Source organism: Mandrillus leucophaeus, unplaced genomic scaffold (genome assembly GCF_000951045.1).
Source record: "Mandrillus leucophaeus isolate KB7577 unplaced genomic scaffold, Mleu.le_1.0 Scaffold678, whole genome shotgun sequence".
Taxonomy (NCBI): Eukaryota; Metazoa; Chordata; class Mammalia; order Primates; family Cercopithecidae; genus Mandrillus; species Mandrillus leucophaeus.
The window spans coordinates 1,341,040-1,355,497 of record NW_012107341.1 but is presented as its reverse complement, the minus strand read 5'-3'; the positions used below and the strand labels follow the sequence as shown (position 1 = coordinate 1,355,497).

General features: G+C 37.3%; 1 protein-coding gene across 2 annotated transcripts in view; it reads right to left on the bottom strand.

Annotated features, from left to right (window-relative positions):
• Window positions 1-6,244: 6,244 nt before the first annotated feature.
• The window catches only part of ZPBP (zona pellucida binding protein), a 148,015-nt gene continuing 139,801 nt past the window's right edge, over window positions 6,245-14,458 (bottom strand). For both annotated transcript variants that reach the window (XM_012002122.1, XM_012002123.1), the window contains exon 8: window positions 6,245-7,096. In XM_012002122.1, coding sequence (XP_011857512.1) covers window positions 7,002-7,096 — 95 coding nt within the window. In that variant the 3' untranslated portion in view covers window positions 6,245-7,001. The remainder of the gene's footprint in view (window positions 7,097-14,458) is intronic.

The window sequence follows — 14,458 nt, the reverse complement described above, 5'->3', positions numbered from 1 at the left end:
AAAATAAAAATAAATTCTTTTCTCTAATAATGAGAATTTAAAAATGAAGGCATCAATTTCTAGTCTGCCTTATAGTATCAGGTAACCCTGTGACATTATTCTGTTCAATATAATGTAAAAGTCCTGTAGAGCGTTTTTCATTTTTATGTTTTTATCTGAATGAAAGGCAATTAAGAGCCTGAAGGCATAAAAGCACCTGCAACCATGAGGACAAAAGCTGCACTAAGGACTGGGGGCAAGACTACAAGTGGTCCGAGATCAGGAGAATGCTGCAGAACCACTGCATCAGCTAAGGGGAACCACTGAATCAGGACCCTCAGGATCTTGCCACAAAACCAAATTGTAACTGACACACATCTTCACCATTACCAGCTATGTAAACGTGGGAAAGTATTTAATTATTGTGACTCATTTTCTTCATGTACTAATTAGAGTAACAATAACTCACAAACTCAGGCAAATTAAATATGAAAATCTATGTGATGGGTTTCAAACAAAACCTTTCACATAATAAACACTCAATAACTAACTAGCATCAGCAACAGCAACATTATTACAGGAGGAAAGTTAAACCTCACTAGTACTAAAAAAAAAAAATGAAAATTAATAGAGGAAGAAACTATTTCCATATATCACATTAAATGAATGACTTAAAAACGATACTGAAGAACATGCAATAAAATATGTATTCTGATATATCATTGGTGGTACTAGAAATTGATATACTCCTTATAAAATACACTTGGCAAATGATCCAAAAGATTAGAAATACCTAAACCTAGCAATTCTACGTCTGGGTATTCAGCAAAAAAAAAAAAAAAAAAAATCCAAAACTTTAAAATACCACAAAATCTAAAGTAAGAAGATGTCAACTGTAATGCAACACATAATGGTGAAAATTTGGAAGCAATAAAAATGTCCAACAATTAGAACAGCTTAACCATATGATATGGTTTGGCTCTATGTCCCACTTAAATCTCACCTTGAATTATAATATTCCCCACATGTTATGGGAGGGACCCAGTGTGAGGTAGCTGAATAATGGGGGCGAGTTTTTCCTGTGATGTTCTTGTGATAAGGAATACGTCTCACAAGATCTGATGGTTTTATAAGGGAAGTTCTGCTGCACATGCTCTCTTGTCTGCCACTATGTAAGATGTGACTTTGCTCCTCATTTGCCTTCTGCCATAATTGTGAGGACTTTCCTGACATGTGGAACTGTGAGTCAATTAAACCTCTTTCCTTTATAAATTACCCAGTCTCTGGCATGTCTTTATTAGCAGTGTGAGAACAGACTAATACAGTAAATTGGTGCTGGGAGTGGGGCACTGCTGAAAAGATACCTGAAAATGTGGAGGCGACTTTGGAACTGGGGAACAGGCAGAGGTTGGAACAATTTGGAGGGCTCAGAAGAAGACAAGAAAATGTGGGAAAGCTTGGAACTTTCTAGAGACTTATTGAATAGTTTTGCCCCAAATTCTAAGTGATATGGACAGTGAAGTCCAGGTTGAGGTGGTCTCAGATGGAAATGTGGAACTTGTTGGAAACTGGAGTAAAAGTCACTCTTGCTATGCAAAGAGACTGGTGGCATTTTGCCCTGCCTTAGAGATCTGTGGAACTTTGAACTTGAGAGAGATGATTTAGGGTACCCAGTGGAAGAAACTTCTAAGCAGAAAAGTGTTGAAGAGGAAGCAGATCATAAACGTTTGGAAAATTTGCAGCCTCATGATGGGATATAAAAGAAAACCAATTTTCTGGGGAGAAATTCAAGCCAGCTGCAGAAATTTTCATAAGTAATGAGGAGCCAAATATTAATCACCAATCGGAAAATGTCTCCAGGGCATGTCAGACACCTTCACAGCAGCCCCTCCCATCACAGGCCTGGAGGCCTAGAAGGAAAAAATGGTTTTGTGGGCAAGGCCTAGGACCCCCTGCTCTGTGCAACCTAGGGCCATGGTGCCTTGCACATTCCAACTGCTTCAGCTCCAGCTATGGCTAAACAGGGCCAATATACACCTCAGGTCATTGCTTCAGAGGGAAGAAGCCCAAACCTTGTCCATTTACACGTGGTATTGGGCCTGTGGGTACACAGAGATCAAGAACTACGGTTTGGGAACCTCCACCTAGATTTCAGAGGATGTATGGAAATGCCTGGATGTCCAGGCAGAGGTATGCTGCAGGGGTAGAGTTCTCATGGACAACGTCTGCTAAGGCAGTGTGGAAGGGAAATGTGGGGTGGGAGGCCCCCACACAGAGTCCCCACTGGGGTACTGCCTAGTGGAGCTGTGAGAAGAGGGCCACCATCCTCCCAACCCCAGAATGGCAGATCCACCAAGTTTGCACCATGCACCTGAAAAAGCCACAGAATGCCCGCCTGTGAAAGCAGCCAGAAGGAGAGCTGTACCCTGCAAAGCCACAGGGGTGGAGCTGCCCAAGGCTGTGGGAACCCACCTCTTGCATCAGCATGACCTGGATGTGAGACATGGAGTCAAAGGAGATCATTTTAGAGCTTTAAGATTTTGCTGCCCTGCTGTATTTTGGACTTGCATGGGGCCTGCAGCCCCTTCATTTTGGCCAATTTCTCTTATTAGGAATGGGCGTATTTACCCAAAGCTTGTACCCGTAGTATCTAGGAAGTAACTAACTTGCTTTTGATTTTACAGGCTCATAGGCAGAAGGGACTTGACTTGTCTCAGATGAGACTTTGGACTGTGGACTTTTGAGTTAATGCTGAAATGAATTAAGACTTTGGGGGACTGTTGGGAAGGTATGATTGGTTTTGAAATGTGAGGACATGAGATTTGGGAGGAGTCACGGGTGGAATGATATGGTAGGGCTGTGTCCCCACCCAAATCTCACCTTGAATTGTAATAATCCCCACATATCAAGGGTGGGGCCAGGTGGAGATAACTGAATCATGGAGGCAGTTTCCCCTATACTGTTCTCCTGATAGTAAGCCTCACAAGATCTGATGGTTTTATAAATGGGAGTTCCCCTGCTCATGCTCTCTTGCCTGCCACCATGCAAGATGTGACTTTACTCCTCATTTGCCTTCTGCCATGACTGTGAGGCTTCCTCAGCCATGTGGAAATGTGAGTCAATTAAACCTGTCCTTTATAAATTACCCAGTCTTGGGCATGTCTTTATTAGCAGTGTGAGAACAGACTAATAAACCATATTATAGTTTTTTTTTGCTGAAATGTATGAAATATTGTAGTCATTGAAATTATGTTAATGACGTAAATAGTATAGAAATATATATATATATATCATACTATTAAGGAAAATACTACATATGGTACCTATAGCATGAATAAAAAATTCACACAAAAGTAGGAAATTTACCAAGATGTTAACATTGCTGACATCTGGGTTATGAAACTATAAGTGGTATTTTCCCCTTACTTCTAATCCTCTACTTTACAAATTTCCTGTAATTAATACTGTATCAATTAGAATATTTTTAGCTGCAAGTAACAGAAAACCTAACTTGCTTAAGCAAAAGAAACTTTCTTATTTGACAGAACTAAGAAGTCTAGGACAGGCTAGGGTTCAGGTACAAATAAGGACAGTAATTCAACACCATCATCAATGCCCCAGTTCTTTTCCTATCTTCACTGTGTGTCCTCATTGTGGGCTTCATCCTCAAACTGGTTCACCTCATGGTGACAACAAGGCAGTGGCCAGAAAAGCTATGTGTTGACTGGCTAAAAAGAATCATTCTCTGGAGTAAACAAACTTGGTGCTTTGTTAGGAAGAAGGGGAGAAGTGATTTGATATTGGAGAGATAAGCAATGTCTTCTCTACTTCGCTACTATTTTAATTTTTCAAAGTATATTTATTGCTTCCAAGCTTGTGAATGCAATTCATTTCACTGCAGAAAATTTGGAAAACACAGGGCATTAAAAAAAAAAAAACTCACACATGATCCCATCACATGAAACAACCATTGTTAACATTTTGGTGCATTTGGTTTAAAAATCCATATAATATGGATAACAACTGTACACATGTGTATATAATCTTAATTAATTTGTAAATGTGATTTTAATGGCACAATAACATTCAATCAAATGGAAACAGGATAATTTATTCAACCAATCATATTGTCACTCATTTATATTATTTTCCTTTTCATTATTATATATAATACAGAAATTAATACCATTGGATGTAATATTTCACTTTATTTCTGATTTACTTCTGTAGTAAAATTTCCATTGAGATTACTGGACCAAACATGTTAAGGCTCTTTTACCATATTGCCAAATAAACACATCTTACATATTTGTAATAAGAAAAATTCAAATTAATAAAATAAAAACTGGGAATTATATTTGCCCTGCTAACTTCACAGACTGGTATAATTATCAGATTATATAATTGCTAAAAAAGTGTTTTGTGAAAATTTAAGCATTATATAAAAGTAAGATACTATTTTGATGCAAATAAATAAAAAACATTTGAAACTGCTTTATGACAATAATCTCTCAGGAATTCATTTATAATTTTTATTGTACACATTGTCATCACTTTAAACAACTTTCAACATTTCACATCCTACCTGTTAATAGAAGCAACTTTTGTCTAAATTGCTCAAGCATTTATACTCATAGAACTTTAATGATCTATTCATTAATTTTAAAAAGTATTAAGGATATAACTATGTGCTATGAAGAAGGCCATGAAGCTAGGAGTATCCTAGTATAATTGAATGTGGAAGACAAACATAATCAACTAAAATAAATGTGATAAGTGATATAACAGAGCAAAGAACATTTTACTATAGGACCCAAGAAAAAGAAATAATTAATGCTTCCCTTCCTTCTCCTATTTTGTCCTTTGCTGCAATTTCTTTCTTTTTTTTTTTTTTTTTGAGATGGAGTTTCGCTCTTGTTGCCAGCCTGGAGTGCAATGGCACAATCTCGGCTCACTACAAACTCCGCTTTCTGGTTTCAAGCGATTCTCCTGCCTCAGCCTCCTGAGCAGCTGGGATTACAGGCACACACCACCACGCCTGGATAATTTTTGTATTTTCAGCAGAGACGGGATTTCACCATGTTGGCCAGACTGGTCTCGAACTCCTGACCTTGTGATCCACTGGCCTCAGCCTCCCAAAGTGCTGGGATTACAGGCGTGAGCCACCGCACCCGGCCCTTTGCTTCAATTTCTACAGCTTGTTTTCTTTGCCTGAACTTTACAAGTCTTAACCTTGTTCTGCCTTCAGATATTTGTGTGGTCTCATTCTGGTGTGCCAGTAGCTAAAAATCCATGATATGCTCTCATCCCACTCCTGTTGTTCACTCCTCTTATCTGGGGTCACCTATCCGTGATTGCATTCCGATCCCCAGTACTTATCACAGGAATAACAACTCTGCCTCTGCTTTCCCAGGCTGTTGATGGGGTGCTGTTCATGCCTCAGAAAAATGCATTGTAAGTTAAATTAAGTTAAATTATTAAAGATTTTAAATATAGGAAAAAAGTAAGCAAACATAAAGAATATGTATTCTAATCTATTATTTATTATACAGTTAAGAAATTTGGAAACTTTAGTAGATTACACTGCTTTTAGAGGTGGAGACATGGTAGGTCTTCTACTATTCGCAAAATACATGTGTTAGTAATTTTGGGAAGAACAGTAACTCACCTGAACAGTGTAATGTGAGTATGTCACTTACTAGAGGAAAGAAAGCACTTGAAAAACGTCTCTAAACCGTATAGAAACAATTACATCATGATGATGAAAGCCCAAGGAATTTTTTTAGAAAACATTACCAGGGCTAATCACAAAGTACAGCCATATGTTATTTATCTTCCCTTTGTGTCTGTGTTAGAATTCTAGAGTTATATTTGTACATAGGATGGAAAAGTGAGAGGCTAATTTATTAACTAGTTCATTTTTTAAAAGTCAAACACATCCTATGTATAGGTGAACTGTCCTCCTGTCAATGTATTGCACATTTGTGCCCAGAGCCAACATGGGGTATGTTTGCCATTTACAAACGTTTATGTCTTAAGAGAGGAAATATGAAGAGCAAAACAGTGCATCCAGAGAGAGAAAGCTGATACAAATATAAATAAAACAATAATAAGAAAAATTGAGAAACTACTCATTCTCTAAATCACTCATGTATTTTCCTAGAATTTAAATCTTTTAATTTTTGATAACATTTCATATTCAAATATAGCATCCCAATGTGAGACAGGATAAGTATTAGTGATGGTACAAGTGATATTTGTTACATAATATTCATTTTCTTAGTGGAAGAAATAAAATAAAGGTTGTGATGACTGTTGATTATTTTTCCTAGAGGGATTGTCAGGGAAAGAAATCGCTTTCTCTCTTTCTCTCTTTCCACTAAGAAAGTTCAATTATTAATTTAGGCACATAGAATAATTACTCCATTCTAAAATGCTGAAAAGTAATTTAAGAGACTTAAAATTGAAAAGTTTAAGATAGTCACACTGAGCTATATTAAAAATCTACAGTGTGTTTGGAACTAGGCCTTATATTAAAGAGGCTAAAAATTGCAATAAGACCCCAGGCTTTAAATATGGCTTTAAACTGTGAAAGGTGAAACTAGAATGAATAAAATCCCATAAATTTAAATCAAAAGAATGAAACAAGCTGAAATTAAAGTTATTATAGAATAATATGGTGGCCTGGATCTAGTGAACATATAGCAAAAATAAAACAGAATATTTCTGAAAAATCTTGAAAAATCTTTTGGGCTAGCTTGATGCAGTATATTTGAAACTATTTTTAAAATGCAGTGGTACAAGAAATATTTTAGAATCATATATAGGTTTGGCATTAATGGATAAAGACTAGGGGATTTTCGCCCTCATAAAGCACTTGGACATACAGTATTTGATTAAAATGATGACACCATTTTTTGTAAAATGTGATTAATTTTGGCATAATAATGATTTATTATATGTTAATATTTCAAATATATACTTTGCATTTAATAAACTACTGAATAACTGAAGATAATGGCTTATAAGCACGTTTTTGCTCCATACACCAGGCTGCTATTGCACTGAAGGCAATGAATTCCATCACGGGGGTTATATGATCCAGGGCTGCAGATCACTGTGAAAAAAGAATAAGTTAATAAGTAGTATTTTCCTAATACACATAATATAAAATTTTCAATCTCAATTCTTTTAAGTGTATACTTCAGTAGTATTAAGTACATTCACATTGTTGTGCAACAAATCTACAGAACTTTTTCATCTTGCAAAACTGCAACTCTATACCCATTTCCTTGTTTCCACAGCTGTTGGCAACCACCATTATACCTTTGGTTTCTATGAGTTTCACTAATCTACATACCTCATGTAAATGGAATCATATACTGAAAGTTTTAACTGCTTACTCTGAGATTCCTGTAAAGAGCGTGCAACCGGGATCCCTTGCGTGCATGCACAGTTGGCAATATGGTTGGTACTCCTATGAGAATCTAATGCCACTGATGATCTGACAGGAAGCAGAGCTCAGGCTATAATGCTCACTTGCCCGCCACTCACCTCCTGTTGTGCAGTCTGGTTCCTAACAGGCCATGGACCAGTAATGTTCCCTGGCCTGGGGGTTGGGGACCCCTGCTTTAAGTCATATAGCAGAAGCCACAAGAGGTCAACACTACAGGAGGAACCAAATGTGCTTCACACATGGCCATAACAACTGTATTTTAGGTGAAAAGAGACTGCGTTTTTTTCTAATAATCTCCTGATAAATTCAGCAAAGTAGTAGCATACAAAATCAACTCTGTTTGTGTATATTAACAATAAACAATCCAAAAGGGAAATTAGGAAAATAGTTCCATTTAAAATACAATCAAATAATATTTCACCATAAACTCAACCAAGGTGTTGGAATAATGTATACTATATATTACCAAAAATTGTTGAAATAAATTCAAGAAGACACAAATAAATAGACATATCATGTTCATGGGTTGAACACAATATTAAGGTGTTAACACTACACAAAGCTATTGATTCAATGCAATCTCTATCAAAATCCCAATAACATTTTTTTCATGAAAACCAAAAATCCTTCTCAAGACTCCAAATAGCCAAAATATTGAAAAAGAAAAACAAAGTTGAAAGTCACATTTTCTGATTTTAAAACTTACTACAAAGCTACAATAATCAAAACAGTGTGGTGCTGCCAAAAATACAGACATACAGACTAATGGAACAGAATAGAAAGCCCAGTAATAAATCCTTGCATATAGGGACAAATGATTTTCATAAAGGATGCCAAGATCATTCAATGGGGAAAGAATAATTTTTTTCAACCAACGGTATTGGGAAAACTGGATATACATAGACAACTAAGTGAAGTTGGACTCTTAGACCATATACAAAAATTAACTCAAAATGAATCAAGGACTTAAGAGCTAAAACTGTAGAACATTTAGAAGATGACATTGGTGAAAAGCTTCAGGATACTGGGTTTCACAATGATTTTTTTTTTTTTTTTGCACATTTTTGTATAACATACAACCTTTTAAACGTTACTGCTAGTATCTGAATTTTTGTGTTTGTACTTCAGTCCCTCTGAGTCACTGGTCTTCTTTTGCTTCTCGTTTGTATTTTTCACATTGTGTGTTTCACAGTAGTGCACACAAATGTTTTCGGATTGTTGCTGCTGTACTGCTCACTTCCATTCCTTAGATGTAAGCATCCTGCAAGTTTTGCTTGAATGTTCCTCTTCCCTCTGTGACTTCTGCTTATTTCCTTTTTTGGTAGATACTGTGCATCATCTACATCTTCTTCAGATATTTTTCTCTGCTCTTCATGTTTTTCACTTAGTCCCTTGGATATTCTGACTCCTGAAAACTTTTTGGCTTTAACTTTGTCTAAAAACTTCTGATATTTAGCAATATTCTCATCTAGAGCTTTAATAATGGCTTTGGTGTGATTTTTCCATATGTTCTTCCTCAGATTCCTAGTAAGACTCTTCTTCATCATCTCCTGCTTCTGCTCCTCTTCTTCAGTAGAAAAGCTCTCAAGCTCTTTCTCCAGATATGACATATCCACAGGAACTGGGTCATCCCCAGAAGACTGAGGCACCACATTGGGTTTGCCAAAGTTGCTGAACCCATGCACAAGAATCTGTTGCATCTCTGAGTTAGCATCCCAATGACTATTCTCTTCTTTTTCTTTTTCAATCACAGATTCTGTCACTTCACCTACAGTTTTGGTATTCCTTCTGTCAATTCCTCTTCTGGATTGTTCTGGGTTGCTTCTGTGGCAACTTTCACAGACTAGGAAGGTGAAAGCTGGGGGCCCACAAGGGGCTCTCTATTAGGCAGCTTGACAAAGAAGGGAATCCAGCCCCCTCAGCCAGTCATTGAGGACTATCCACCCACAGTCAGTAAGTAAGTTACTCCACCCTTCAGTAACTTTCCAGTCCAGAAAGTTAGCGTCTCAATAAAGTCCTCAGCATTCTCCCAATAATTAATCTTTTATGTCTTGCTGACATATTCTTGCTTTACTTGTTCAAATACATCAATACAGTCTTCAGGGGCCTTAATTTTTCCTACTTAAACAGCTCCTTTTAGTACAATGTCTGTCTTCAAGTCCTTGGAAGAGTAAACCAAACGTGGACAGTCAATCAAGCATAACCAATATATCAAGGTAATGTATTTCCAGATATTTCATCTACAATGGGGGCCACATTGCAAACTTTCTTGGAACACTATGTTTATATTACAGAGCTCTTGCCAACAGTTAGATAGCCAATGAACCCAACACTCATCTGTTTATTGTCAGTGTACAACTTTCAAACCGCGACAAAAGCTGAATAAATGCTCCTTTGTGAAAGGGGTCAGTAAGACTTGCATGGAAAGCAAGTGTTGGCTAATCCAACCCATCATTTTGTTGCCCGGGTTGGAATAAGGTCACATTTGTTATGTACAAACATAAGGTGTTCCCAAGGTTTATTCTTTTTCAAGTGAGGCTCAAGGCTCAGTGTGAGAGGAACGGGTAACCCACTGGATCTCTAGCATCAGCAACCTGAACTACAGCATCTGGTGAATCTATAACCCTGGAGAGCTCATTCTATATTCCTTTGGACTGTCCCTTTTTACATATCTCTTCTTGTGCTTCATTTATCACACCAGTGTCTTCAGTTACTGAATCATGATCTTTTATAGAAACTTATCATAGCTCTCAGCAGACATTTCAGTATTTTCTATAAAAGACTGCATATCACTTGAAAATAAATTTGGTTGCTTCTTTTGTGACATAGGGCCAAATGTAGTTTTAAAACTTTCAGTATCAGGAACTTTCAGTATCAGGAATGTGCACCTTTGAGTTGAGGCTGGATTCAATCTTAGAGAAGAGACATTGGTAACTTGCTTTGCTTCATGACAACTCTGTATGAATCCTTCGTAACTGTATCCACTTCCTCTTGAAGTTTTTGTAATCATGACTGCTTAATCACATGTGCATTTTCAAACCATTTAATATTTGGCTGTACTTTTATCACTGTGCCAGAAGCCACCTTTGATTGATATTCAAGGGACTTAATGATCTTACCAAAACTGTTCTTGTATTTCTTTTGCCTGTACATATTCAGGCCTGAGACTGTGGCCTGGTCCCTCGTGTTTTGACCTCCTGCTTCATGGACTCAGTCTGGGTTTGTGCTTGTGTTGAAGAGGTTGATGGTGCACTGTCCTTTTGTACTTGGGCTTTACCATCTTGGCGACGAGATGGGAACTGATGTGCTAAGTCCGGCTTATGTTGGGTAAATGAGTTCACAGCTTCCCAGGCCTGGCTGAAGTGACCTGTTTTATTACAGCTTCAATCTCAGTAGTTGTTATTGGTCTCCTCAGTTGTTAGATTTTTTCACAGTTCAATCTTGGTAGGCTGTATGTGTCTAAGAATTTATCAATGTCTTCTAGGTTTTCCAATTTATTGGCATATAGTTGCTTATAGTAGCCTCTACTAGTCCTTTGAATTTCTGTGGCAGCAGATGCAAAGTCTATTTTTTTATCTGATTTTATTTACTTTCATTTATTTTATCTTCTTTTCATAGTCTGAATAAAGGTTTGTTGATTTTGTTTATCTTTTTAAAAAATAACTTTTTATTTCATTGATTTTTGTATTTTTTATTTCAATTTCATTTATTTATGCTCTGATCTTTATTTCTTCTACTAATTTGGAGTTTGGTTTGCCCTTGTTTTTCTAGTTCTTTAAGATGTATCAATAGGTTGCTAATTTGAAGTTTTTCTGCTTTTGTTGATATAGGTGCCTATTGCAACAAACTTTCCTGTACTTTTTCACTGTATCCCATAGGTTTAGGTACCTCATGTTTTCATTTTCATTTGTTTCAAGACATTTTTAAATTTCCTTCTTAATTTCTTCATTGAGCCACTTGTCATTCAGGAGCATATTGTTTAATTTCCATGTGTTCATACAGTTTTGAAATTCCTCTTGTTATTGATTTCTATTTTTATTCCATTGTGGTCAGAGAAGATACTTGATATAATTTCAATTTTTTTGACTTTTTAAATATTGGATTTGTGGCCTAACATATGGTCTATCTTTGAGGATTATCCATGTGCTGAGGAGAAGAGGCCTATCTTTGAGAATTATCCATGGGCTGAGGAGAAGACTGTGTATTCTGCAACTGTGGGATGAAATGTTCTGTGAATATATCTATTAGGTTCATTTGTTCTATAGTGCAGATTAAGCCTGATATTTCTTTGTTGATTTTCTGTCTGGATAATCTGTCCAATGCTGAAAGTAGGGTGTTAAAGTCTCCAGCTATTATTGTATAGGGGTCTCTCTCTTTAGCTCTAATAATACTTGCTTCACATATCTGGATGCTCCTGTGTTAGATTCATATATATTAAGAATTGTTATATCCTCTTGCTGAATTGACTTCTTTATTCAATGACCTTGTCTCTTTTTATACTTTTTATCTTGAAATATATTTTTTTCTGATATAAGTATAGCTACTCCTGCTCTTTTCTGGTTTTTATGAAATTTCTTTTACCCCTTTATTTTCAGTCTGTGTGTCTGTCTGGGTGTAGTGTGTTTCATGTAGGCAACAGAATGTTAGGTCCTGTGTTTTTATCCATTCAGCTCTCTACGTCTCTTTGTTGGAGAGTTTAGTGTATTTATATTCCATGTTATTACTCATAAGGAATAACTTTTGCCATTTTGTCACTTGTTTTCTGGTTGTTTTGTAGTCTTTTCCTTCTTTCCTTCCTTCCTGTATTCCTTTTAGTGAAGGTGATTTTCTCTGGTGATATATATATATATCTGTTTTGTTTTTTGATTTGTGGTTACCATAGCCTTGCAAATAATATCACGTAACCTATTATTTTAAACTGATGACAACTTAATGTTGATTGCATAAACAAACAAGCAAAGAGAAAACTAGTAAAAACTCCACAGTTTAACTTCATCGCCCCCCCCCCGACTTTTTAGCTTTTTTGTTATTTATATCTTGTTATACAGTGTTGTGAAAAGTTGTTGTAGTTATTATTTTTATAGGTTCATCTTTCAGTCTTTCTACTCGAGATATGTTTATACACCACTATTACAGTATTATAATGTTCTTTTTTTGTGTGTATCTACTTCAGATGATTTCTTATTGTTCATTAACATCCTTTTCCTTCAGATTGAAGAACTCTCCTCAGCATTTCTTATAGGCAAGGTCTGGTGCTGATGAAATCCCTCAGCTTTTGTTTTTCTGGGAAAGTCTTCATTTCTCCTCCATGATTGAAAAATACTTTTGCCAGATATACCACTATAGGATACAAGTTTTTTTCTTTATTTCCTTCAGCAATTTAAATATGTCATACCACTCTCTCCTGGCCTATAAGGTTTCCACTGAGAAGTCTGCTGACAAATGTATATTGTTTCTTTTCTTTTGCTGCTTTTAGGATCCATTCTTTATCCTTGACCTTGGGGAGTTTGACTATTAAATGTCTTGAGGTAGTCTTACTTGGGTTAAAGTTGCTTGGTGTCCAAACCTTTCCCGTACTTGAATACTGATATCTTTTTCTAGGTTTGGAAACTTCTCTGTTACCATCCCTTTGAATAACCTTTCTACGCCAACCTCTCACTCTACCTCCTCCTTAAGGCCAATAACTCTTAGATTTGCCCTTTAGAGGCTATTTTCTAGATCTTCTAGACATGCTTCATTCTTTTTTTCTTTTGTCTTTTCTGACTGTATTTCCAAATAGCCTATCTTGAAGCTCACTAATTGTTTCTTTTGCTTATAAATTCTGCTGTTAAGAGTTTCTGATGCATTCTTCAGTATATCAATTGCGTTTTTCCAGCTCCAGAACTTCTGTTTGATGCTTTTTAATTATTTCAATTTCTTCATTAAATTTATCTGACAGGATTCTGAATTCCTTCTCTGTGTTATCTTCTATTAAGCTTCCCCAAAATAGCTATTATGAATTCTCCATCTGTTTCTCAAGATTGATCACTGGTGCCCTATTTAGTTCATTTGATGAGGTCATGTTTTCCTGGATGATCTTGATGCTTGTAGATGTTTGTCCATGTCTTGGCATTGAAGAGTCAGGTATTTATCGTGGTCTTTGCAGTATGGGCTTTTTTGTACCCATCCTCCTCGGGAAGGCCTTCTAGGTATTCAAAGAGACTTCAGTGTTGTGATTGAAGTCTTTGGTCACTGCAGCTATGTCTGCATTAAGGGGCTCTCCAAGCCTAGTAACAATGTGGCTCTGGCAGACTTGCAGATGCACTGCCTTGGAGGTCCTGGGTAAGATTCCGAAGAATTCCCTGGATTACCAGCCAGAGACTCTTGTTCTCTTCTCTTATTTTCCCCCAAACAAACAGAGACGCTCTGTGTGTACTGAGCTGACTGGAACAAGAGGAGGGGTGATTGTGGCCACCACCACCTGTGACTGTACTGGGTGAGAACTGAAGCCAACATAGCATTGGGTTTCACCCAAGACTCATAGTGACCACTGCCTAACTACCACCCATGTTCACTGAAGACCCAAGGGCTCTACAATAAGCAGGTGGTGAGTCCAGCCAGGCTCATATCCTTCACTTCCCGTTGGCAAGTTTCCTTCAGCCCTGACTGGGTTCAGAGATGCCAGCTGGGAGCCAGGGACTGGAATCTACCTGGTCCTCTATTCTACAGCTGCAGAACTGGCACCAAAGCTGCAAGATAAAGTCTTTCCCACTCTTCCCTCCCTCCTATCCTCAAGCAGAGTAGTCTCTCTCTGTGACCATCATTGCCCCAGGCCTGCGGCAAGTATTGCCTGGCTACCACCAATGTTCACTCAAGGCCCAAAGGCTCTTCAGTCAGCTTGTGGTGAATGCTGTCAGTCCTGAGCCTCTCCTTTCAAGGCAGTAGGATCCCTCTTAGCTCAGAGAAGGTCCAGAAATGCTATCCAGGAGCAGTGACCTGGACCTGGAGACTCCAGGAGCCCACTTGTTGCTCTCCTCCACAGAG